General features: G+C 38.0%; 1 protein-coding gene across 3 annotated transcripts; it reads right to left on the reverse strand.

Annotated features, from left to right (window-relative positions):
* Nucleotides 1-1,268: 1,268 nt before the first annotated feature.
* On the reverse strand, nucleotides 1,269-25,799 carry SLC17A5 (solute carrier family 17 member 5). 3 transcript variants are annotated; one of them, XM_065056309.1, is made up of 12 exons: nucleotides 25,592-25,799; nucleotides 24,459-24,527; nucleotides 21,942-22,138; nucleotides 20,269-20,502; nucleotides 19,688-19,775; nucleotides 16,731-16,817; nucleotides 15,343-15,461; nucleotides 14,306-14,464; nucleotides 11,751-11,883; nucleotides 10,006-10,153; nucleotides 4,320-4,410; nucleotides 1,269-2,950 (listed from the first exon to the last, which is right to left on the reverse strand). In XM_065056309.1, exons 1-12 carry the CDS (start codon nucleotides 25,650-25,652, stop codon nucleotides 2,813-2,815), a joined length of 1,524 nt encoding a protein of 507 aa, XP_064912381.1. In that variant the 5' UTR covers nucleotides 25,653-25,799; the 3' UTR covers nucleotides 1,269-2,812. The 3 variants fall into 3 exon arrangements, with proteins under 3 accessions (XP_064912381.1, XP_005506800.3, XP_064912382.1); XM_005506743.4 differs by lacking the exon at nucleotides 25,592-25,799 and adding an exon at nucleotides 25,008-25,228; XM_065056310.1 differs by lacking the exon at nucleotides 24,459-24,527.

Consider the following 25,799-nt stretch of genomic DNA (forward strand, 5'->3'; position numbering starts at 1 on the left):
GTGCTTCAAAATACCTGGCAACACTAAGACTTGCTCCCAAAGCAGTGATTCATCTCCTGCTCTGAAATGGGTGAAATCTGGGTTTGAGCCAACTTTGCTCATCCTAAATAGAGGGTTCTTGATGGAACAGAAAGCACAACTTCTTATTCTGGTTTACCTGTTAAGGAAATGCAGGAAAACAAAGTCACTATAAAAACCTGCCCAATTTTTATCAAGATCCTGTGTTACACAGATGAACTGAGACAAGAGGTACTTCCAAAAATACAGTACATGCAAAATGTTTTTGAGCAGATGAAACTGACTGACAGAGCTGTGCAAACAGGAACATGGCAATGCAATAGACACAGTATCATGATTAGCAGAAAACATTTTGACAGCTTTTTCCTACAGCTTTTTTTTTTTGTGAGCATGATGCAGAAAGGTAAAACTTCAGTGCTTGGGGGCTGGGGGTGTTTCTTAGTTTAATTTTAAGAGCTTTGTTGAATCAAGAGTAAGACTCTCATGCTATATTTTGATTATTTTAAAATCAAATTTGAAATAGTTATATATTACCTGTTGTCTAGAAATAATGTAAGGATTTGGAGCTTTTTTTTTTTTCAGTCCCACTTTCCAAGCTCATTTAAAAGTTACAGATGTAACTTTTTACAGAAGTAATGAGTACTAATGGTGCATTAGATGAGGAAATAACAAAATTGAGTATGCTGGTCAAGAATTTCTAGACTGCTCAGTTGCTGATATGCCTAAAATTGTTTCAGTTTTAACTGAATCCAATTCAGGCTCATATTAGTGATACAGAGAATGTCTACATTCACTTTACTGCATTTACTCCCTTAAATATCTATTTTTAATTCTGATATTCAACTGAACTGTTTTCAAGGATAGGACTAAAAGCATGGGAAGCTGAAGTTTCCAACTTCAGAACAGGTGAAATAGCAACCCTGTCCATGTTATGCCCTGTTCATGATGTATAGAAAAGCAAAAGTATAAATTAAGCTATATCCAGATTTTTTTTTTTGTAACTTTTTTCCTCTGTTTTTAACCAAGGCTACCTAAAGACTACAAAGTTCCGTAAACAAAGTGAAATTATTCCATTTGATACAGTGTCAGCAGGAAAACAGTACTCACCTGTAAAGCTAGACAAGAACTTCTGAAGCAGGTAATTTTCCAGGAAAATACAACCATGCCTTAATCCAGTTACCAATCCTGTTCAGCATACCTGGAGAATACTGTTCTAACTTCAGGGAGATAGTAATTTTCAACAACCAATGCACATGTAAATATTAATTCAATTTATTGTGGAAACACTGAAGACACAATATAGCTTTAACATACTCCCATTGAACAACCACTAATTTAATCTGAACTTCACACTGTTTATTGTGGAGATGCTGCAGACACAAATACAGATTTAGACACAGTTCCACCATCAGAGAACATGACACTTCAAGGAAGGTCAAAACAAAATGGCTCATGAAGCTAAAAAGAAGAGGCAGATGCCATTTCCTAGAAATGAAGGAAGGTAGGCTCCACTGGAGCAGCTTTAGTACTGGGCTTTTCTTTTGAATTGGTAGTAAATGAAAAACCCAGAGCCCCATGATTTTCTTTTTTACCTATTTGCTCCAATCCAGGAATCTTTGGCACAGGAATGTTCCTTTGCTTTGTAACTACAAGGCTATTTAGCCATTTGTTCTTAACAAGGCCACTGTTCTCATTTAATCCCACTGTGTGGCATTTCATTGCACATTATGCAAAAGATGCTTGTGAGTGTCAAATTCTATGTTGATAGGAGACCAACAGCCACAGGTTATTGCACTAGTTGTGTTTTTTTGTTTGTTTGTTTTTAACTCTAATTTTATCTAAGGCTGTTAGAGAAGATAACTTATTTTCCTACACTGGCCTTCTTTTATTGTATTTATACTGACAAGCTCACAACTATATCTACATGCAAGAGGAAAGAATTCCACTGCATCTGTTTAAAGAGACAAAAAATGAACTGCCAAACTGAAAGTTAATTTAAAGGTAAGCATGCAGATATTCTATTTCTAGTTCACTCTTGCATACTGCCTAGATTTAAACCACAGCATCACATTGCTTCTTCTTTGCAAAAATGAATAAAAATAAGGCATATTTAAAAAAACCCCGCACCATAGAGAACAGTAACACATGGCTTATTCTGTTAGTCAAAACGGTACATTTTACTTCCTCATTGCTCTGTATCATTCATGAAACAGGGAATGTTTACACATTGAAAACTTGTGCGTAAAATAGAATAAAGTTGTGTGCATTTCTTAGATATCAATTAAAACACTGACAAAATAAATGTATTATAAAAGATTGTAGAAAACTAGAGCTCTTCTGGACTTTTAAACAGCAAAACACCTACCAGTTTCATCATGGAAATCAAAACACTTCTTCACATTTTCACATGCCATTCCTGCCTACAGTGCTACATAATCATTTTGCTTTTTCCTCTCATTTCAGTATCAACATACATCTGCCTACACATTAATTCAGATAATATTAAAAACTGGAAAGAATTGGAACGTAGCACACCAATATAAAATGTTTTCTCTGATCATGTATTTGATATCAAGTCCCAGCATGAAACTATTATATTTAATCCAAGAAGTTTCTTGTTAGGAAATAGCACACATATGCTATCAAATGATTTTCAGTACAAAAGATATACAGATAAAACAGTTTAACTGAAAAGCTCTGAAGTCTCCTAGGCATCAGTAGGCAAGGCACTTTTCTGTTCATGTAATTTGAGCACACTGGGATTCAGCACAGCTTTGTTTTTTCAATATCTTTTTTAGTTTCTATGCAAGTGATATCCACTGACTGCCCAGTCCTGAACTTCTCCACTTGCAAATAATGCAAAGAAAATTGCTCCAAATAGATTAATAGAAGCAGCAATATAGAAAACAGTCTGCCATTCTTCCACAGTATTCTGTCAAAAGGGGGAAAGAAAAAAAAATGCAGTCAATTTGTAGCTCCACACTCAAGAAAAAAGTAATTTTAAAATCAGTGCTACATGCCTTGCCTATCTAAATGTATATGCTATTCAGCATGATTTCATATCACCATGAAAGCATTACAAACATAAAAGATCAAATCATCAGCATAGTCACATTCAGTTTAATAGTACAGTACAGCCCTATCAGAACCGCATTAGACTACCTGGACCAGTTTATCAGCTGAGATGAAGAACCTTCATATCAAAACTCACATTTACATAAAGGCTACCCAAACTCTCAAGGAATGTCTCTGTAAGGTGAAATGCTACTGTGCTTTCAGGTCAGGTGATCCAAGAGCTGAAGTGCTTGGCACTATGCAGTAAGCTATTCTTAATGGCCACTATGTGGATATTCTAGAATCAGAAGATTTATAGCCCAAACAAGGTAGTTATCTTTCTTCAGATTTCAAGAGGAATCCTCTTAACTTTCTTATTTAAGAAAGACCTTAAGACATAATAATACAAGAACAGTACATTAGTATGGGGGGAAAAAACCCAACCCAAAAAAACAACAAAAAAATCCCACTTGTTAAGATGTCTGGAAGAACTAAGCTTTTTTGATTCATGTATTAATTAGTATCTTCCTATTATTAAAAAAACAAAACAAAAAGCATTGGAGTGATCACCAACTTGACGCAACTGCATTAATAAACTTACTCCTACCATCTTCCTTTCTTAAAATATTTTGGAATAACTCATATAGTTGATTAAAAACAACCCAAATAAAAAACTCCTCACTCCCTTTTTCTAATCCAAATCACCCTTTGACTAAAACACCTTGGAAGTCAAATCTACCACTGTTCAAGTTAGGTGTCTTGTGAAACTAACACAGCTTAGAATGTCCTAATCCTGTAATGTACATACAAAGGGATGCATAATAAAAACCACACATTTGAATCCAGTTTCTCCCTCAACTGACAAATGCTGACCTCAATACCTCATGTGAGAGACTGATTTAAAAAAAGAAAACAAGTAAGAACTTGTCTTAATTTGCTAAAATAATACCACAACTGTCTCACCTACTTGGCATTTTAGCGGAGTTTTACTGTGATGATAACACATTCATTCTGCCTCTAGAGAATATACGGTGATTTTGAAGTCCTACACAGGTCTTTGATTTCACCTTTATTTTCCTGATCAGAATCAGAAGAATAAAGGCTGGGAATGAAGTCATTCACAGCAACGTAACAGTACATCTCACATATATAACCCAGATTTCATTTAATGACTGCAGACTTAGGAGAGAATTTTCATTCAATGGCAATAAAAATGTAACAACTGAAAAAGTAGTAAGTAGACTTACATTATGAGTGAGGTTCTTGGCAATAACTGGCCCCACCATTCCTGGGATAGTAGCAAAAGAATTTGTGATCCCAAGGAGAATTCCAGCATACCTGCAAGATAAATTGTTAATACTGCTTTTTAACTCACCCTGCTTGTCAGTCATGGAAACAATTTTGGCTAACCTGAGCATATAGGTGTCATCTTGATCACACAGACAAATTAAACCACAAATATCACAGCGGGAATGGTTTGCTTTTATTCTAGTAACAACTCACTGACAACTTGGTGCATATGTCTCTGTTTTCCAGAGGCTAGTTATGGAATTTAACTTAAATTACTCATAACTTTACTCAGGATCCATAATCCAAAGGCACATCCTCTTTGCTAAGCCACAGACAAAGTGTCTGGAATGGATCCATCAGAGAAGTTAGAAAGTAAACCTTGTATGCCTTGAAGTGGAAAGACAACAAGGAGTACACCAGAGTGATGTTTGGCAACAGTAAGAGTCGGTTCAGGTATCATTGCTAAACTATGTCTGCCAAGAAGGCAATATCACCACCATGGATGTATATCCTCACACTACGGAGTGTGTGTTCCAAAGACTGGAATTCAGAGCGCTGTGGCAATCCTTCCCTTCAGCTTTCTGCAGGTCAAGGCCAATGGGAAATGGGTCTGACTCAACCAGTTTTGCTGGTTGCCATTCCTGCAACTCCCTTCTGAGGCTTCCTGTTCCATGAATGTGTTGTTGCTCTATCACACACACATCCATGCATATGCACCAGTGGCCATAAAACTTGCTGGGAAAAGCTGGTAACTCGCTTAATATCTGACTGTCAGCACCTCATCTCCAGGCAATTAAAGATCTCTCTCATAGGAGTGTTGCAATACTGAAAGACAGTGTTTTAAACTGTAGCACAAGTGCAGACTTGTGACTGAAGAGAAATAAGAGTTAGACATTCTGCAGCAGAACTCGACCTTCCAACTACCAGAGCACAGATCCCTGCGTTTCAGAATTTTAAGGTGGATTTGCTGGCAGAAGAATCACACAAAAGACTAATAGTTGCAGTTTAACACAGGAGAAAGGAGTTACCTCCCAGTGATCATTTTAAGCTGTTTAGCAGAGTGAAATAATGTTCTCATTGATTTTAACAATAGAAATATTATTTCATCTCCAGAGAGAGATGCATAGATTTGACGTTTTATCTACCAAAACAGGAGCATTCACCATACAGCATTGCTACAAAAGGTTGTGATATGTATATCCATTCCAGCTATATTAGAGAAACATGTTTTTTCCTGAGAAAGAGAATAAATTATGTAGACTACTAGTGGATTTTTTTTCTTGAAAGTTAGCACTACATATCAGTTTAAAGCATGGTGATGTATTTTAGACTGAGCTCCAGTGTTCGAATTAAAACTATCCTTATTTCTTGTAAATATAGCATGTAGCCTTCTTATCTAGGAAGGTGTTTAAGAATTAATAAGTCTTTACAAAGCTGAATGTGAAAGTGTAAAAGTTTCCCCTAGGAAGACAAGCACATGCAATGAAACTCCATTTAAAACCTTTAAGTAGAATCAAATGCATTTTGTCTTCAACATGTTCAAGCACTTCAATACTGCTAACACACACTTTCAAAACTAAACATAGTTTAATAGTTTCCCTGGTTGCCAGAGATCCTTGGCAACCAATTGCTGGATGAATGCCTCTGGTTATGCCCAGTGTTTCTGCCATAGGTTGCATTCTTGATAGCACTTGGTGTTTGATGCAGATAACTGCTATGCCCCTCCCACAGCACAGCAGAGACTCCCACATGAAATGGGAAACCACAAAGCGACATGTCTGTAGAGCAAGAGTAATAGCAAGCTGTTGGTCAGGTTCTTATGGTGTAGTAGGGGTAACCAAATACAAATCAACTTGCAGAGCAGTGAAGTAGTAAACTCAAGAGTGAAAAAACAGGTGAAGTGTTTCGTGTATAACAGCCATGGGAATATTACCAGGGCTCATGGTAACAGCAATGCTAAAAATTGTAATCATGGCAACATACTGATGTATTTAAAGAGCTAGATGAGAATACGTTTTCCCACAAGAAAAATCTTGTACCACTCCTGCCTCTGACCCCTCCAATTCAACATACTGATGACATAATAAATACATGTTAGAAACCAAAACCACATAGCAAATACTGTTTTTTTCTTCAGTATCAGTATTTTCATTCACCTTTTCCTGTGAATATAATAATTATTTTTTTGGTACAATGCAAGTTTTAGTAGCAACAAGGGACCCTTTGCTATTCTAGTCAGCACAGTTTTAATATTTAAAATAGGCATTTAAGTGCATTTTGAAACTGGTTTGAATCACTTCTATGGATTTTGATATCTTTCAGTAAATGAAAAAAAAATATAAAATCAAGCTCTGGTTAAACTCTTAGCAGAGGTTTCCTTCACAGTCTTATGCAGAGCCTGTTTTCAGATTTCTACAACTATGTCAAGTATTTCCTTCGAAGTGTGACTGTCTACCTTGTCCATTTCATCCAACAAAGTACAAAAGAAACAAAGGCTCATTTTCCCTCTCATCTTAGATGGTTTTGTATTTTGTATTTGAAGATTTTTTCCCTACCACCTTTTTTACGAGGACATGCCCTTTTCCTTCTCTTTCTCCATTTGAACAGATTGCCCCTGAGTTAATGTATGCATGTGCTGACCAGAGAATCACTGATTTCAGTAAAACAGCATCCACCCTGACTCTGTTCCCATTCAGGAAAGTTTCCCCACATATGCAGCCATTTGCCTCTAGAGGCAATGTCTGGCCAAAGCTCTTGAGCTATCTATATCAGCAAGACACCCACCCCTCCTGCACTCATAATCAGTATGCTCCCTTCTGCTTATCTGAGAGGGAAGAAGGGCTGGAGGAACTTGTCTGGTTTAAATGCAAGGGAATAAAAGCAGGACTTTGCCAAGGGTAGGAAGAACAGAGTGAGATTTGGTCAGAGTGGTCAGCAGCAGTTCATGTGGGGAACTGAGTTATGCCTGCTGACATGTATCAGCATCATGACACATTTTTTTTTTTTTTAAGACCTAAACCACTCTCTATATTGTCATATACAAATTTACCCTTGAAATAAATACATTAGAAATGCCAAGTGAAGTGTGTCTCAAATTAGAAAACACACACAACATCCTAGTTCTGGAAACTGCATCTGCCACCGGTACATGGAAGTTCCTTGTGCATGTGCCTCACATCGGCTCACATTACCACTGCATTATTTCCTTTTTCTTGTGACAGCTCTGTTGCACTCTGAGGATAGGATGAACTGTACTCACTTAATGAGCATAATTTAATGTTTTGTTTCACTTCACTTGCTCAATGCATGGACTGAAGCCTTGCTTTCTGTATACTGTTGAGCTATAAAGTAGAATGCTACTATTCAGCTGTTGCAAGTAGAATTTTAATAATCCCAAACCCTGTCCAGTAGAACCCTTCACAATATTAGTTTATTTTCACAACACTCTTGAGAAACAGGAGTGACAATGTGAAACCCATCCTACAGACAGGAAATGAAAACATAGAATATGTGTGCCTACTGCATGCTTTGATTTGAGATCCTCAGGATCTAATTTTAAGAGTATTTAACAGCACTGTTCTTACATTTAAAGCACAACTCCACTGACTTCTGTGAGCACCCTGAGTAATACCATTTTTGCAAACCAGAACTTAATAGTTTGAAAAGGCATATGTAAACAAGCAATAAATAAGCTAGGCCTTGATTAATGCCACTGGATCCAACACTAGCTTCTCAGCTGAAATGTTTAAATTCAGACTCAAGCTGCTGCAGACCCCCTTTACATATTATGGTAGTCTGAACCATACTCAAGAAGTGCCCATTCATCTTCCTAACCTTCAAGTCCGGATTCCTAAAGCCAGAGGGTATGAACATGGTCCTCACGCATGATTGCACTAGAGTCTGATCCAACTGACTTACCTCATGAAAACTGTGACAGAGCACTGAAAGGACTGAATTTCCCAGAACAGTGTTCAGCTACCTTAAATGTGACCCTTTTCTCCTTTAATGCCCTGCCCCAGCCACTATGTGCTGTCCAACTATGTGTCCAACTGTGTGTCCTTAGTCCTTACGTGCTGTACAACTATGAGGCAGAGGGGTTAGGAATGAATGTCAGTCTCCCACCCTTTACAATGCTCAGTCATTTCTAGAGCATGATCCATCCTGTGCACTGAGCAAAGGAAAGGTCCTGTTCAGGGCAATATTACAACAACAGCACAAAGACTATTTTGGAATGGACAGAGAAAAGAAGGCAAATGAGAACTGCACAGACATTCAAGTTTTGCCATTGAGTAACTTACTGTAATAACGCCTTCCCACTTTAATGCTCATGTTTTGTATTTTTAGACACAGAGACATAAAATAAATAACTCCAACTCTTAGTCAATATTTACATTTTTAGTAAACTAACTGCTGTAGTTGTACAAAGATAAGCATGATGCAGAAGTTGTACAACAGCCCCATAATACCCCAGGTGCCCTGCTTTAAAGTCATCTTCTCCATTCATATTTCTACTTGATTTAAAACAAAGTTCATCACAGAAGCTATTCTTTATCTCATATTCAATTCATAGTACAAGCTGTTTATAGCTGGCCACCAACATCTTCCCTCTTGCTTGCTACCTAATCTCACATGCCAAGATTAATTGGGTTCCCACTATTTCATACCTATCTGTTAAGTCAAAACTTGTCCATCATTGTTGACATGACCACTGTCCTTCTAACTGCTGAGGCCTGGATACCATCTTCAATTTGGACTTGAGGTCTCCCACATAAGTCATCCAGATCTTAAGGATTTTTTTCCCTAGGTAATATCTCTGCAAAATACTTCTTCCTTTCCACTCACACTTAAACACTTTTCACCTTACACATTTGTACAGAAACACCTTTTCTGGTCTTTTGACCCTGCTCGTATCTAAGTGCTACTGAAAATAGGTAAACGAGAAAAAAAAGCAAAGTATTTGACTTTTACTAGTGCAAAGAATGCTTATGCGGACTTTCAAAATAATACACATACACCCACGCTCTTCAGGAAATTGATGGATCTATCAGGTTCTGAATTTGTAACATACTGAAGAAATTCCAGCCTGAAGTCTAACTTTCCATTCTTAAAATCTAGTCATTTAATCCTGTACATACAGGATTCATCATCTACTGTTAATAGGTCACCTACTCATAACAAGATTTTGACACTAGTGTCTAGAATATGTTTTGCAAATACAAATAATTTACCTGTATCACAGCACTTAAATATGAATATGTTCCATGAGAACTATCAACCTTTAGCATGAAAAGTTCAAAAGGGTGAAATACTTGCTTGTATTGAACTGTTACAAAAACGTTGTAATTAACCAAATAGGACAAAAAAATGAGTAAATATAATTACAGGAATTGTATTATTTATTACTGCAGGATCAAGAATGGATTTATTATAAACCATTGTTTATATCATATCCTCTGCCAGACTTGCACTTTTTGCAAATAGAGTGCTTAAAAATCACAAACCTGAGTCACTATCAGTGTTTACATTTCAAGTGTGTACAGAATATGGTCCAAAGCTACATCCCCCAGGGACCCCAGCAATACAAAAAAAAACAGTGGTCATAAGTGTATGACGTGCATTACGAATAGCTTCAGCAATACTTACGAAGGTGCTATGTCCAGATGGTTTATACTGTAGCCAGATGTACAAAATCCTCCTAGTGTTGTTGATATGGTCACGAATGCAACAGCCAGAGCATAATTGCAGCCTATGAATCCAGCTGCTACTAAGAACACTGCAGGTCCAATCATTCCTTTAAGACAGAAATCTTAGAATCAATGGACTTTACCAGGAGAGACAGTAAGAAGCGCTAAGCTGTGTATACATTTTCTATACGCCTTTTACCACCACCTAGTGTACACAATCCAGTACTGCACGACATGCATTACAGTGTGCCTGTGAAGAAGAGCACATGTGCTCTTGCCTCAGGAAACGGCAGCCAGACCAGAAAAATCCCACCCTAGCTACAAACTTCAGCTAGATAAAAAATTAACAAAAATCAACAGATACTGGAAATTACTTCACAAATTAATTTTATTTATTGTTGTAAAAATAATAGAAGCCACACTGACACTGGTAGGTGAACAGTGCACTGCAAAGAAATTATCCCCATTTAACTCTTCAGGGTTCAGAAACAAACACTGACTTCAGTAGAACATAATAAAGTAGAGCTGGAAGGATTCATGCAAATATACACACAAACACACACACACAGACACACACATATATGTATATTTCTTCTGAAGACTGCTTCTAGAATGGGCTCTATTTCACATTTACAAGATTTGAATGCCTGGTATATCTATACTGGAGCCTGCCGTACAATTTAGAGAACCTAGAGTTACTACATCATGTATTTGAAACAGCTTAGCAGCCATGGTGAGCTACTGCACACTGCTTTCTGTCTGCAGTAACTTTGGTACCCGTTTCCCACCACCAGAGCTGGTGATTTATAGGACCTCATCATGATCTCTAAAAAACGGTCCAAGTACACACTTTTGTTGATGAAGCCAACCTAAGAGTCCTGCTTTTCCCAACAGCATGTTTCCCTCTGAGTTGTATGTACTTGGGCGTGAAGCCCTGCAGTAAACTGGATTACCAAAATTGTGTGGGTTTAAAATATAATAAAAAATGCTTGAGAGTTTATAAGAGCTGCTTTAAAGAAAGTAATTGAATCAGCAGAATTGAGAAGGCATCAAGGATGGGCATACATCAAGCATGCTGCAACTTGTGTGGATCCTGTGCCTAGTCTCTTTTTTTCATTCCTTCTTTCCCCGATCTCTCTTTTAATGAGCAATCAACTTCTTTGTAAATACAGCTCTTTAGCTGTATTAATTAAAAACCTGATCTTGTTGATCTCTTGGTGATTTCAGATTATCTCTCCTCCCAATTAGTTGTTAGTCTTCCTACCCTGGTAGGAAGTTTCACAATCATATTCTTATTTAGTTACTTCAGTCTTAAATAAACAACACACTGAACAACACAGGGCTGGGAATAGGCTCAGGTAGAACCACCTCAGTTTAGGAAAGCCATTCACAAGCTATCATTCTTTCAAGTTATTATCACCACTTTAACAGCAATTCTACCTGAACATATATTTAATCATTTTGCTTGACCTAAACAAAAGTTTTAGCAGTCTCTTATAATTCTCTTATGCAATAGTCCTACCTTAAAAAAGAAAAATAGGATTTACTCTTGACAAATTAATATACAAATAAAGATGCTCCTCTCAAGCCATGCATAATCCCACCTAATCTCACAGCAGAATGTCACACTACCCTCCCCAACCCTTCATTTTTCCCAAATTGATACTGTAATACATTCCAGACAGAGCTAATACTAGCACCTACCTATTAGGGTAAAACATTTGCGAACACAAACAGTGGAAAAGTTCTGTTTTTCCCGTAAATAATCAGCAATTTGCCCAGACAAAATTATACATAACCAGCAGCCAAAATAAGGTAGAGCAGATAAAAAGCCATTCTGTTAAGGAGATTAGAAAAAAAAAAAAAAGACAATTAAAACACTGAAATGACAATTCAATATGCTGAAAAATCACTTGTGCCGGAGTGTTAACAGAGACTGAACCAGAGATGTCAAAACCATCCATCCACATAACTACTGTTGGTATTGACATAAGAGAGAAACCTAAGGATAGAAAAAGCAAAGCATTTTAAAGATACCAATGTGTAAATGCTCCGTTGCATGACTTAATCCATAACTACCAATGCAGCCAGACAAAAACTCAAAGGTTTAAATTAACAACTGGGGTCCAGAGAAAGAAAACTACACATTAATATATTTTCTGGACATTAACCTGATCGTGCAAGTCTACTGCAACACCAGTTTCAAGTAGAATGGGCTATCAAGTGAGTTGCTAAAGTGAAGTGGAAGCTGTAAATATTATTCAGAATTTTGAAAGCTATACGGAATCTCAGAGTTTTGTACTACTATAACTTCAGCATTACGTTATCCCTTATCTATCTGCTGAAACATCTAATGCTGGCTGTAATCAGAGACAAGATACAGAGCTAGGGCTTTCATCAGATCCAGGCTGGACATCCTATGATCCCAAAGCAAAAATATTATTCAGGACCTGACATTACTGACACTGAAATCACCTGTTAACTCCTGTTACTTTAGACGAGAGCTACCTAGAGACTTCTGCCTCATTCTGCATGTTTTTCTGATGAGGGGAAATAAAAGGTACTAGTAAGCTGTAAAAATTTACAGCCTTTCTGTACAATTATGGATAATTACTGACAACAGAGCTATAATTTGACCTAATCTGTGATTAAAAAGAAGTATTTGGATACCTATTGGATAGAAATACCCTAATGTTTATACAATATTATACAATGTATATTTGTCAAAGAAGTGAAAGCTTCCCTACAAAATTTAATTGGAAATGAGATGAGAAACATCCCCACCTGAAATCACTCAAACATACTGCCTGTTGGGTTTCAGTGCTTATCTTTCAAAAGCAATAAGTAAAATTTTGAAAAATAGAAGATAGTCTCAGTAATTTAAAAAAAAAAAAAAAAAAAATCAACCTATTTCGGAGCACTGTTCAAAGACACAGCATTATTTTTAACCAACCTCTTTTTATAGCATGGAAAATGGTAGACTATACAGTAGCAGCTGTATAATATTTTAAACAGCAATGCAATTTCCACCTAAATGTGTGGCAACAAAGTTAGCCCAACATTATTATGCAAGCTGCCTTTTTTATTTTTAATGTTCACAACAGTCAGTGCTCTAAGTCACTCCACAAGAAGAAACATAAACCAGAGACATAGGAAACCACTTCATAGCAGAACCTGTTAGCATTTAATGCAATAGCATTTTACAAAACAGATGCAATTGAGGGCTGTGGTAGCATATGACTTTCACAGACATTTATGCAGGTGTTCCCTCAAGAGACATAATAAGGAACCCAAGCAGCAAATCCAGCTTGTTTTTAATCACCACTTTGCAGCTTGCCCTGCTGCAATCTCCTCTTCTAACAGACATTCCCCATTTTTCCTCAAAAGATTGCTGGCATCACCTCTGCATGGTGTGCATCTTCAGTTTGCTATAAACCAGTCTCACATGTTAAAACAGGAAAATACTATGCTAAACTTCTTGAAATTTCTGAGTGCCTTTTTACTCAAGCTGTACCAGCTTCTCCAGGTAAACCATGCTGTCACTGAAACCTTCTCATTAAAGAAAGACCAGTACAGCCAAGTAATTGCTATAAATAAGTATGTTCTAACCCCCTGCGCCATAATGTTTCCCTGATAAATAATTTCATTTTAAAAAAAATCCCTGAAAAGCACTCTTTCTGGACCTTCAGTCTCTGATTTTGTTTCATCCTGTTAACATCACTATTTTACCTTTGCAGCTCAAGGAAAGGAAAGTAAGAATTTGGAAATGGATCCAATGAGATTGAAGCTTCCTCTCCTCTTCTTCCACCCCCTCCTTAAAATACTTGCAAAAATGTCACTTGTTCAGTTATTTCCTTCTTTTTTTTTTTTTTTAACTCAAAGTGTTATCCTTTATGAGTGAGCAAAATAGTAGATAATCTTTCAGAAGCCATGAAACAAGCTATAAAATCTGAAGCAACCATATAAACCATATTTCTGTAGTTATTGTTTTAAATCAGAGCATGAATTTTCAACTGGAAAAATGAGCTCAAAAGCTAGCATTAAGCTAAATGTAAAGTAAGTCCTGGAAAAAAGTGGAAATTACAAGGCAGGCAACATTTTTGATGCATCAGCTTAATTGTGAGGATTTATTTTACCATTTCCTAGCTATACATTTACATTCCAAGGTCTTAAACAGGTTCTACTGTTCTAAATAGCAGGGAAAGTCTCTATTATTTCTTTAATTCAGAAGAAAGTGACTATAGTTCTATTTATCTCACCTCCTGTGCATCAAACCTCAGGATTTCCTTCATGTATGTGGGCAAGAGCGTGAGAAGTGTGTAGAAAGTCCAGTTATAAGAGAAGTGTGCCACAACGATAGCCCAGAGTGGAAGGGACTCCAACATAGGTCTCCAGGGAACAGATTTCTGTGTAGAAAGCTAGGCAGGCAAGAGGCAGAGAAAAAGGGAAGAGAAGTGATCAGGACATTCACATGAACATTTACTAAATACAGTGCTTTGATCCTACCCAACTCTGTGCTGATAATTCATTCTGAAGGGCACAAAATAAGCCTCAGTTGAGAGATGCAAGTTACCAGCAATGACTGAATTACTGTGTTCAGTTGTCACTGAAGGTATACTAATGTATGCTACTGCTCAGTTGTTTACTACTGCAAAGTAAACCAATTACTAGTATGTTTTGTAATCAGAATTTCAAAAAGAATGCTTTCCCTTGTTGAGATTTGTTGCCTCCCGCTTTTACTATAAATTATCAAATATTTAAAGTCACCCCTCAGGGTTTATTTAGCTGAATCTTTCCTGCTCAGTCCTAGATATTAACTTGCATCTCTTGCCAGCTTCACAGCCTGTAAATACATATTCCTAGTCACAGGAATAATCTCTTATGCACACCTTAGGAACTGACTCATTAGCATTTTCAAAATTTTTTCCGTGCTAACAGTAATTTCTTTGTTACTCTAGAAGACACATGAAAAAAAACTTGCAAAATGTTGTATTACAAAGTTTAAATACATTATACATGTCTGGATCTAGTTTAAAGATCATAGACTTGAGCTTTTTATTTCAAAAGCACCACGACAACATCTGTGGCAAAAGGCCTTATTATAAATGCTGTGTTTGATTATTGATTGTTTCTCACTTATACAACTGCACTGTATTTTTAATTTTTTGTTTGACAAATTCTGCCTCTATCTCAGATCACGGATGTTTATCTAGACATCAAGACAGCATGACACTATGACAATATTTGTGGTTTATGTTCTTACTTAAGTAAGCAGGACTGTACCAAAGTGTCATACCTGATCTTTCAGAGAAGAGAGTATATATTCTCTTTCAGCATGTGAAATGCTCCTGTGAGTTTCTGGTGTATCACTAACCAACCACATCCAGAAGAAGAACCATAATACACCAAGTGCACCTATTGTTGGGAAAAGATGGGTAAAGAGACAGAAATAAAAACATAAGTAATTATATCTAGTGAATAACACTCTTAGATTATTTAGTTAGAAGCTTTTTCCAAATACTCTAATTTTAATAAACATTATTATTCTATTTATTGACAAAGAGTAGTTCCTCAAAGTGGCTTATCAATGCACATTTAGAGGTAATAAAGAAGAAAGAGGACTAAGCAGGAGAGTGTTTGCCTGGTGATGGGTTTTTTTGTTTCTTTTGTGTGTGTGTTTGTTTTTTTTTCATCCTCTTAGAAGTGCCTCACAGCAAGAAAGCTGCGTACACATGCATATTCTATTTTATCAGTTACATGGAACAGACACAAAGGATATGGCTCCCTCAGAGGAAATAATAATTCACAGTAAGTTTAATCACAAAAACATTTTGTGTACATACAAAGAATATCACTACATACAGCTTAACTGATGTACCAATCCTTCTCTAATTTTTTATGACAAACCCCGGAACTGTGATTTGAAAAAGATAGCTTTTCAACAGTCAGTCCAAATCAACTGTACTTTTATACAACACTGTAACTTATTTCATTTTGTCCAATTCTTTGTTTTGAACCCTTTTTATTCATACAAAAATAGGAGGTTGTTTTGTCGAAGAAAGTGTAATCTTTGTCTTTTCTTCTAATTCTCCCTTCCCCATGCAGAATATAAAATGGCTCAGACATGTAAACAGACCTATATAATGCATCAGTCAGATCTATAACATGCTGTTAGAAAATATTTTCTGTGTTTGAGCTTCTTCTATAATATAAATCACACTAAATATGCTATGGCTGGTATTTTGGGCATTCCTTCAAGGTTCCTGTGACTCTAGTGAGATTTTCCACACAGTTTCCATTTAAAGCAGCATAACTTTTCACATGTCCTTTCATTCAGAGTAGAAATTTGTTCCTTGGATTAAAAGTTATTAACTCAATTTCACACTTCAAATAAGAAATTTCAGCCTGTTGTTTTCAAGTGGCGGGAGAGTTAACAGCATTTGACTCGTACCAGCTTTTGTCCAACTTGGAGACAGCTTTGCTCATTGGAAGCAAGGCTTACATAACCACACACAGGAATCTACTTAGCTTTAAATATCTCTAGTTTCCCAGGAGGAATAAAATAGCAACACTACATGTCAAACACAATTTAAAATCTTAAAATAAAATTTATTATATACTATGCTTTAAAAAAATAATACGGATTGTACTTCCAATAATTAAAACAAACAAACCAACACTTACCAAATATGTAAAATACGTAAACCCAGTTCATATAGTAGCAAATTAAACCAGATAGTGGTAGGGAGACAACAGTTCCCAGCTGTGCACCTACCAGAAGAAAGCAAAACAAAGTGGAAAAACAGTAATTAGATCTCCTATAGACCCTTTTAAAATAAATGGTATTTCACAGTTATTTTATTTTTCTGTAATAAATCATGCAGAAAAGATTTGTCACCACCACTACAAGACTGCCATTTCGCCTTAAAGAAACACAGACACAATAAGCCGCTTTAGCAGCTCTAAGCAAAAGGAACCACAAAGCTCTAAGCATCCAAAATTATAAGCAAAAAAAAAAAAAAAAAAAAGGGCATTCCTGGCATGTTCATCTCCAAAGTGATAGTTCTAGTACACCCAAAACAATACAAATTAGTCAACTGGCACTGCTGCAGAACAAGGGAGAACTGAGAACTGACCATGGTACAGTTAAGGACCTCAGAGGGGGAATATTCTGACTTGATATAACAAATATGCATTTCTCATAACTCCTACTAGCTCCTCTAGCTAGGAACAAGAGCCAGAAGGCATCCATATAACCAGTAGGTTCAAATCCCATAGTCCTTGAATTCAAGACAGTATGGAATCAGGCAAAGAACAGAAAGATGAGCAGATTCCAGTACACATACAAGCCAAAAGCAGGAATGAACTATTATTGAGTTTATAATTCAGTATATATTCTGCAAAGGTTGTTGGGTTCCTCGTCCCCCCAGTCTAAACCAGAAACTCAAACCATATTTTTTACATACTTAAGAACTCTACCTGTGATAAATAGTAGACTTTGTCTCTCAATATTAGTTATACAATCACTTCTCCAAACATAATCCCAAGTCAGAAAACATTATTTTATGTTGATATACTGACTGCCTAGATTCCATCTTCATGAAACAATAATTTATTTGAGGCAGAAATGTTCAGCCACGAAAAACAAACCCACATACTTCATGCACAATATAAATCAGAATAACAACTACATGTAAACTCAATCATATGTTCTTAGAAAATCAACATGATCATGACTAAATAAACCACAGACCACATGACTGCCAACCATGAGAACGTGTGGAAAAGGAAACACTCTGCTAGGTTTACACAAGATGCCTTATCCATCCACAACTGCTAACAATTGGTAGTCCAAGGCCACAGACTTCTTACTAGTACACTAGCATAAAATTTCACAAGATATAAAAGGACAGTTTAAAAGCTCCCAATTGGTAAATATAGTAGATGACAAACCCCAACTCTGTGCTTTCTGCTTAACTTGTGTGCTGGCTCTCACACCAAGACCTCTTTTAAAGCAGATTTAATTCATTAATAAAGCAGAAAAAAGATTGGGGAATAAAAGCTTTCTGCTGCATTAGGTGGGTTAAAGTGGCTTATGGAAGGGTCCGATCAGTGCTTGAAATAGCACAAAGGAAGGAATGAGACACTTGGCTATGAGGGAAGTGAGGAAACGTGAGGAAGAAAGGATTAAGGCTTCATTCCTCTTAGCACAAGTGAGCCACTGGACTGGCCTAGCTGCTTGAGAAATTGTAGTTACAGTTTATTTGGGATAGCCCTGTCTCCTTGATGAAGCTCAGGTCAAATAAGAAATCTGTAACAGAATTAATACTAACAAGAGTGAGTAAAACAAACCATTGGTTCATTAAGTGAATGCAAAATTTGTCATCCTCAAAGAAATAATATCAATTTTGACTAATAAATTTAGAAATCTATATCTTTCACCTGCCTGACAAATACTGCAGAGGAAGGCTCAGGGGAGACGGGCAAGAGCAATTTGTCCATGAAGCTCAGGGAACAATGCAGGGTGTGACCGATCACAACTGTTGCAAAGCAAGCTGACAATCTCAACTGAAAGGGGACCAGAGCGTGGTCTTTGCTTTTGATAAACAGCTATGTCAGTTGAGTGGATCAGCCAACTGTATCAACAGTTGAGTGGATCAGCTGGTGGTGTAAATGTTTCTCCCCAAGTTCATGAAAAGTGCAACTGTCTCCCTTAGTTATCCAGACCAGCATGAGAGGAGTGAATACGTCGCTCTGCCCAACATTAAGTATAAAAACTAAACAACTAACAACAGAAATTGTAATAGAACAACAGACTTGAGCTGCCTTGAACCCACATATTCCTTCCTGGCAAGTGAGATTCCCAGCATCATGACGGTGAGCATATTAAGGACCAGTAATGTAAACATGTATTGCAACTGCTATATTTTGCTAAGTGTTAACTTACCTTTGTACTGCGCTTTCACTATATTTTGTATCACTCTGCTATATCAAAAATCCTGTGTAACCACAAATATCTTCAGATAAGTAAATCAGATATCAAGCATTACACCTTCCACACATAGCATATCTAAAAGAATCAGGTCCGGGAGTATTGGACTCTGACAAGGAGCTCTTGCAGCAATACCTGGGACCTTGGAGATTTTCTTCCTTGGCTTCCTTCAAAAACACTTTAAAAATCCCAACCAAACCAACCAACCCACCCCACCCCCTGCAACAACAAAAAACCCAAACAAAACAAAACCACAAACAAGCCAAAACATAACAAAACAAACTCCACAATGAAACATCTCTATCCCGTGATTCTGCCCCAGTTTTTTTGTTCCCAATACTAAATCTCCTTTATTTACAGTATCATTCTGTGATTCTGTTAATCAGCTTCACAGTAACTCTTTGCACCACTTTATACCAAAGTTAATCTGAAGTTTATACTTAGTTGCAGATCAATACCATTTCTCAGGGTTATAAAAGCCAAGAATAAATGAAGATAATGAATGTAAAGCAAGATTTAATTCAATGTTATGCTTTCCACATTAAATGCTGATTAAAATTCATAATATAAATCCCTTTGATTTAAGTCAATCCTCCCCGTTACTGCAGTAAAACTGTCTAATCCCATTACCAGCGTGGGAATTTCTCACCTGCATATGAAATACTAAGGAGCTTGCTGCGTTCCAGTGGAGGAGCCCAAGAGGACCACATCGAATGCATAGCTGGGAAGGTAACACCCTAGAAAACATCATTTTATTCTGTTGAAATGCAACAATTTTAGAACACCCTTCAATGTTGCATGTTTCAAAGCATATTTAATTAAAAAGTAATAATACAATCTGTTATTTTCTTGTTTAGCAAGAAACCACTTTAAAAAAAACATGCAAGGCATGACAGTAAGCAGGCAGAATTAATTTCTGCTGCTTTTGATTCTGTATATACTAGAAAAGCTGCACGCATACAGACAATACTGTTCTGAGCTCCTGGTTTCTGACAAATAAGAAGGGATAATTCTAGAAGTGTTCTCAAAAATAAAACTTTTCTTATTTAGAAAGCTTAGGCTAAAACACAGGGCAAACTTCTTAATTATCCAAACAATAAAGCTAAGCTATGCAAAATGAAACAATCCATATACTACTCCAGCATACCAACACCCACAGGGTTTAATCACTATAATGTATTAATAAATTATTCAGATACATTTTCAAGCTGCATAGAGAGAAGAGATTACCTCTCCCAGTCCTTCCAAGGCTCTGACAGCTATGAGGTAGCCAACTCCCAAATTTGCAGCTAAGGGAGTAAGTAAGGTGAATACAGACGTACTAAAGACACCAAACCCTAGTAACAGCTTCCCTCCAATTTTGCTTGCAAGATATCCTCCTGGAATCTGAGTAATGATATAGCCATAGAAAAAAGAACCAAGGATCCATCCCTGAGTATCAGCATCCCAAGAATACTTTTCTCCCTAAAAAGAGGAGAAAAACAAAACCAACAAAATGCAGTGAGTTCAAAATAGCAGTTTCTCTGACCATATTTTATATAACTTGGATCCATCATTTAGTCCTTCACACCTAAATTACAAATCTTTCACGGCCTCCTCCTTCCTCTACGCACATCTATACTGCAATCAAAGTTGTGCTGAAAGCTAATTCAGGTAGTTTACAGTCTGTCCAGACATATCTAGCCCAAGTATAAAAATCATACCAACATGAAAGGTAAGTGTGCAGGCAGTTATCCCTTTTTAAGTTCTAAGCAACCTGGGTTAGGTGACACAAGTACAGACTACATGGTCTGCATGAGTGTGAATCCCACTCTTGCATCACAGTGTGGACGTTCTGTTATGTTCTAGAAAATGTTTTGGTTGTTTTTTTTTTTTTTTTTTCTTGTAGAAAATTTATGGACAGAAAAGCAAACAACGAGATGCAGATGCTTAAATTGAATATAAAAAAAAGAGACAAGCCAAGGACAGGACTCACAAGGGCAGGTAGAAGAATAGGATAAGCACAGCAGGGGGAAGATGATTTTGGTGGACTAAATAATAAAAGCAAAGATGATGGAGATAAGAAGTCTGAAGCTATAAAGGAAGTCAGCAAGAAGACACAAACTGTTGCCCAGTAAAGTGATTTTGAAGTTTGGGATCACTTCCAAAAGTCCAATTTATGAGCATCCAAATGAGCAGCATACATTTCACAAAAGTGATAAGACAGAATCTTCTTCCCATTTTCTTGTGATAAATAATAAATGACCTCTAAACAAGTGAACAAAATGAAGGCAGGAAGATGGCAAGAGCACTCAGTAATAAGCTTCAGTTATAAGATGATATCTATGCAAGTCCAAATTCACAAAGGTTTTTTTGTTTGTCTTTTTATTTTTTTAAAGCATTTTCTCATATCCAACAGTTCAGTTAAGAAACATGATTTTAGGGATTACTGGAAGGGAAGTCAGAGATAAAGGATATAAAAACAAGAATTAGGATGTGGGAAAGAGATCAAAGTACTTAGGAGAAAAATATTACATGTTAATTTGTAATGAAATTTCATGCTATTGAGACTGTACAGCGAACAGGCAAATATGGACAGTGATGTGAGTTCTGACGCAGATGTAAAAGGAACAGCTGATTACTGGCATATAAAACAATGAGTCATAGTAGATCTACAAGGTCAGATTAGCCAATTTGTAAGTAATAGAACCAAAAGGATGGACATAATAAAACCTGACCCTGAGCGCAACATTTCTGAATTAACTAGTCATTTAAGGCTATTATTTTTCAGAAAAGCCTTAAAGGAACCACTGAAAAGGCCATCCGATAAAGAGCAGCCTGTTTTCTTGCCACCTAAGCATGAGTCATCAATCACACATTTTTATTAAAAGCCACATCATAGGACAATATGTTTGAGACCTCACCGTTGTATTGCGAGGAACATTTATGGTGGAGGAATGCTCTGGACACACACTGGAAGTCATATTCTTTGCTAAGCTTGCGTTAGGTTCAACCATATCCACCAGAGCAACGCTTAGGTTCACACGTAAGGCATACAGGAGAAAGAACCCAAAAAAGGCCAGTAGTGCTAGATTGTAGCGAGCTGAGCAGCATGCAGGGACTGAAACAAGAACAAATGAAAAAAATTTGTTTCAACAGAACCTAACAATATAAGAAAAACCAATAAGCAGTTTTTACTAATAATCTCAGAAATTCATGGCCAAGAAAAAATAGGCAAGATAACAAGCTAGTTGTTTTGAGTATTAAGGGTTGTATTGAACAGGGGTAGAGGCTGAGAGTGGGAAAAAAAAAAGTAAAGCCCACTTTTCTACTGATGAGCAAAACAAATGTAATTCTGGTTTAGACAACTGGTAGCTACCCACACAAGCGTAGGGGCTGCAGTGGAAGTGTGGTTTGTGGTCTGCGGAAATGGATTTAGAAAAATGGTTTCAAAAGTCTTCTCTAAAATACAGTAAAATTTATTCAAAGTAGAACTTCACAGTTAAAAATCTCCAAAATTATCTGGAAACCTGACATATACGTGCAAATAGTTCAAGAAAAACAGAGGCTCTTAAAATAGTGCTAGAGAACAGTCACTGAGATTCCAGGCTGTTTTCTAGGACAAGTTTTCCTTCTGTAAGTTTGCTTGTAAAAGAATATGCTTTTGCTGACAGCAGCCAAACAGAAAATTAGCAGAAAGGAGAAAAGCAAACACTGCAGTGACACTGTGAAACAGTAACAGTTTCCCCGTTGTCCAGTGTGCCCCCCTTCCGCAGTCACCATACAACAATGAAGTTGACAAAGGAAAATTCATCTTAGGTTCAGCATAAAATCTGTGTTGTAGCATTAAGTCAACTCTGTCAGCTGTTCAAACCCAGATATCAGACTTTGCGCTGTAACACAGCTATTGATTCCAGAATTTGACAGAGATTGTTCATCAGTTCCAAGAGATTCACGTCAGAGTTGAGCTGCAATTTGGCCAGCACATCACCAGTGGCAATAAATTCTGTATCCATAAAAAATACAGTTTACAGCTCTGCAAATATGCTTTATGAACTGAGAATGCCTGAACCCACTGAGCAAAAACAAACTGTTGAGAAACTACTTGAAGAATCTGCTGAATTTACAAATAGTGGAGGGTGGAGTTTCCCTCTTGTGAGGAAACTATGGTGTTAACGGAAAATTTTATAACCTGGGCATCTGAAACTCCAGGAAGGTTGGGAATCAGCACCTGCAGATATTATATCAGTCTACAGTGATCTTGTCTTTCTCTGACTATTCAGAATTCAAATGATGAATAGAACAAATATATCTATGAACAACAGGACTGGAGTCTGATATGCCACTGCAGTATGTCTCTTGACTGGATTCTCTGATCTACAATAAGAAGCAAAAAGTATGCCCTGTGGACAAGCTATCTAAAGACTCCCTCTCCCATCAAATTCCTTGAAACACGGAATAAGCCTACGTGATTTCGTCTTTTTCAGTGGTGGCATGAACAGAGCCTTTCTGCAAAACTGTATTTTTCATGAAAGTAGTAGAACTTCCTTATTTTTCAAGTCTCTAACTCTGACCAACTATATTGGAAGTTCGTTGTGGCTGCACAAGTTGTTGAAGTCATACAGAGACACTGTATTTGCTATGTTCATTTAGTACATGAATAATAACTGATGCTACTGTACAAGTAAGCAAAACACCTTCTAGACATGCAGTAATTGCAAATTTTGCCTCAGCAGCATTTGAAAAAGGCACATCTGATTTTTAAGTGACATGAAGGACAGCAGCCAAGATGTTATTGTTTACTTTAAAAACAATAAGCACCAAGACCAGGAAGTGCTTATTGTACAAAAACTACTCAAGCAGCTCCAATGTCCTTTGTTGTTGTTTAAAAAGCAATTTGCCTTAAGTAGAAAACATATAGTCACATAACTTATAACAATTAATATAACTATGGGTAAAGCTATTTAACCTTTACACTGCTTGTATTTGCTGGGGTTAAACAATAATAATAGAAGGCTGAATATTACACTGGTGATGTAACGCTTCCTTGGAAATGCAGATTAACTGGAACATCCATTACTCTTCCTCTGGAAGCTCCATACTGGTATACACCATTTCTGGAGAGCAAGCTCCACAAAACCAGATGTGCAAGAATTTAAGATCACACATGTCAGCTTTTTTTCAGCTGTAAATAATTTATCACAAAAATCTAACAAACATATAGATTTGAGAGTCTGAAACAAATGGTTTCTAAACTACTGCTTCCCTGTCTTTCCAGTAAGTGCATTTGTAATAACTGAGACTATTAGGTCAGAAGATTCGAGAAGATTCCAGATGCACTTCGGTGACCACCCTCTTCAGGAGATTGCCGTAATCACACAGACACAGACATCCACCCCGCTAAAGTTTAAGTTAACAAACCATGATAATCAAGGTCTTACCTTGATTGGTAGTCTTGGGTCCATCTACAGTCAATTCTGATTTCAGGGGCATGTTTGATAACACTGTAGCTATAATTGATCAAGATTCTTAAATTGCAGTTAAAAAAACATGTCTGTGCTTCAAGTTCCACAGCAGTTAAAGGAAGTTGCTCTTCTGCTGTATTTTTCCTTGTGGGTAAGGTGAACCACCTCAATTGGAGCAAGATGCATTGTGCAAACTTAAGAACATCTTGCTTTCATAACCGACTTGAACTCTAATTTCTCCCTTTCCAGCACGTTTAAGTAACTTTGTTAGCAGCCCCTCTCACTGCAGTTAATATACTTCCTAAGTAGGTTAAGGTATTTTTGGCATACTGAAGAAACTCAAAATCTCACTTTATAGCTTGTCTGTTCTGGGACATCAAACAGCAAAGACAACCCTCTCAACACATTAGCTCTGTTATTAAGCCCCGACCCCATAACGATCCTCCTCTCCTATAATTATCTTCGTGCCCTTTTCCACCTTCCTTCCTCTCCATACTTCCATAACAAGCAATGAGCCTCACTCACATTCTGTCTTAAAACGAAATTCTGCCATAACCTCAGTGGACCTCAGCAGTTAATAGCCGTGCCAGCATTTAAACTGGAATCACCAACTTGTCTTCACCAAGCCAAGGGCAGGTATTCACACACGAATTCAGTACGCCTGTTCCCCGCCATGGGTGCTGGGGACAAATCCCTGTCAGAACGCACGGCCGTGTTTACTTAACCCAACACTCTCTGACACCGCCGCGTCCTCAAGACCTGACGCACTTAACGGCGGGGGATGAAGCCCCCGAGGCCGCGGGACCCGGGGCGGCCGTTACCCTGACAGGAGCACCGCGCGCGCCAACGAGCAACGGCCGCGGCACGCGAGGGAGCGGCCGCGCGGCCCCGCAGGGCCGTTCCCGGGCCGGGCCCCGCACTCCATGGCAACGGGACGCCGCGGCACACGGGGCGCGGCGCCGCCGGGGAGGCGCCGCGGCCCGACCCGCCCTCTACGGCGCCACCGAGCTCCGCGGCCCCGGACCGGCCGGTCTGCAACGAGGCGGGAGCCCGGCTTGGCACAGATCGCCGCGGCAGCTGTCCGCGGTGCCGCCTCCCGCTCCTCTCACCCGTGCCGAGCTGGGACTCCTTCAGCAGCGGGGTGCGGTCCTCTCCCTCCTCGGTCTCCATCTCGCTATCACCCGGACGACGCAGCGCGCCCAGAGTCAGACCGCCGTCCGCCACCGCTGACGGAACGGGAGCGCGGCTCGCCGCGCCACAGCCCGCCCGCCCCGCTCTGCCCCGCCGGCCACGGGCAGCGGCAGCTGCAGCCCTCAG

The sequence above is a fragment of the Columba livia genome, chromosome 3 (genome assembly GCF_036013475.1).
Source record: "Columba livia isolate bColLiv1 breed racing homer chromosome 3, bColLiv1.pat.W.v2, whole genome shotgun sequence".
Classification (NCBI taxonomy): domain Eukaryota; kingdom Metazoa; phylum Chordata; class Aves; order Columbiformes; family Columbidae; genus Columba; species Columba livia.